The sequence below is a fragment of the Rhea americana genome, unplaced genomic scaffold (assembly GCF_003343005.1).
Source record: "Rhea americana isolate MKP2758 unplaced genomic scaffold, rheAme1 scaffold_1166, whole genome shotgun sequence".
Taxonomy (NCBI): Eukaryota; Metazoa; Chordata; class Aves; order Rheiformes; family Rheidae; genus Rhea; species Rhea americana.
In genome coordinates, this window is record NW_028185224.1 from 1 (window position 1) to 1,699 (window position 1,699).

Sequence of the window (1,699 nt, forward strand, 5' to 3'; positions counted from 1 at the left end):
GGCGGCCGGGCCGCGCTGCCTCACCCTCGGGCTTGTACTGGGCGATGATGGTGACGGTCTGGCCGGCGTTCTTGAGGGCCACGGCCGCCTGCTCGTGCGTGGCGCTGCGCAGGTCCACGCCGTTCACCTGTGGGCGCGAGTGGGCGTCAGCGGGCGCTGCTGGCCCGGCCCAGCCCCGTCCCTGTCCCCGTCCCGCTGCGCCGCGGGGCCTCACCGAGAGGATCTGGTCGCCCTTGCGCAGCTCCCCGCTGAGGTCGGCCGGGCCCCCCGCCAGGATGAAGGAGATGAAGATGCCTTCGCCGTCCTCCCCCCCCACGATGTTGAAGCCGAGCCCCGTCGAGCCCCGGTGGATCACGATGCGCCGCGGCTCCCTGGGGATGAGGACGCGTGGGGACACCCCCCGGGGACGCCCCTGGGGATGGGGGGCCCCAGGGATATCCCTTGGGGACGTCTGCTTGAGGATGCGGGGCATCCTGGGATGTGGGGAGAGCTTGGGGCACAGGGACAACCCTGGGAATGTCCCCTTGGGGATGCGGGGACACCTTGGGACACATGGACACAGTATCCTGGGGACAAGCCCTTTGGGAGACTTTCTGGGGGATACTGGGACCCTCTGGGACCTCCTGGGCATGTCCCCTTGGGGATGTGGGGACACCCTGGGACAGGATATCCTGGGGCCGTGCCCTTGGGGACACCTTGGGAACATCAGGACCCTMCAGGATGCTAGGACCTCCTGGGAACAGCCCTTGGGGACAAGGGGACAAGCTGTCCCCAGGGTACCCCTGTGTCCTGGGGATCCTTGGGGCCCCCCGGAGAACCCCCCGGCCGCCCTGGCGCCTACCTGGGCACGTCATCTTCGGCCAGCAGGTCCTTGGGGCCGGGCGAGTAGCGGCGGGGGGACGTGGGCGTCATGGCCGGGGGGAACTCRGGGCCCAGGTAGCCCTGGGGGCCCAGCTCACTGTCCAGGTGCTGCGAGTAGGCTGCGGGGACGCGGGGACACGTCAGCAGGGATGCAGGGATGGCGGGGACACCTCAGCCGGGACACGGGGACGTGATGGCGGGGACAAGTCAGTGGGCACACGATCGTGGGGATGGTGGGGACGGCGGGGACACCTCAGCCGGGACACGGGGACGTGATGGCAGGGACACATCAGCACTGGCATGATGGCGGGGATGGCGGGGACATGATGGTGGGGATGGTGGGGACGTGATGGTGAGGAGGTGGGAACGCGATGCGGGGGACGGCGGGGACACGTCAGCAGGGAGGTGGGGACACGATGGGGGGGACGGCAGGTGCTGGAGCAGAGGGGACCCACCACAACGGTGTGGGGGACGTTGGGGACCTGCCACCCTGGGGCCGGGGAGGGGGCCGGGGCTCAGAGGGGGACACGGGGGCTCCGGGGCGGCCCCCGTCCCCGGTGTGGCATCGTCCCCGCGCCCCCCGGGGTCCCCGCGCCCGCTCACAGCTGGTGATGTCGGGGGGCGCGTAGGCCTCGCCGAGGAAGACGCCGGCCGGCTTGGCCACCCGCAGGTAGACGACGTCGTAGGTGTTCTTCAGCGCCGCCACCGCGTCCTCGTGCATCACGTCCTCCAGGCTCACGTTGTTCACCTGCCGCCAGCGCCGGGCTGGGGGCCGCCCCGGAGCCCCCCACGTCCCGCGAGCCCCGGCCGCCCTGCCAGCCCCCCCGGATCCCCCTGC

At 71.6% G+C, this 1,699-nt stretch overlaps 1 protein-coding gene across 1 annotated transcript; it reads right to left on the reverse strand.

The window, feature by feature from the left end:
* Positions 1–24: 24 nt before the first annotated feature.
* LOC146600767 (disks large homolog 4-like) lies at positions 25–1,649 on the reverse strand (the record flags this gene model as incomplete). The annotated part of the gene is made up of 4 exons (XM_085318295.1): positions 1,465–1,649; positions 842–980; positions 215–371; positions 25–127 (listed from the first exon to the last, which is right to left on the reverse strand). Coding segments are annotated over exons 1-4 (517 nt in total), but the record flags the coding sequence as incomplete, so codon positions are not given.
* Between the last annotated feature and the right edge of the window lie 50 nt (positions 1,650–1,699).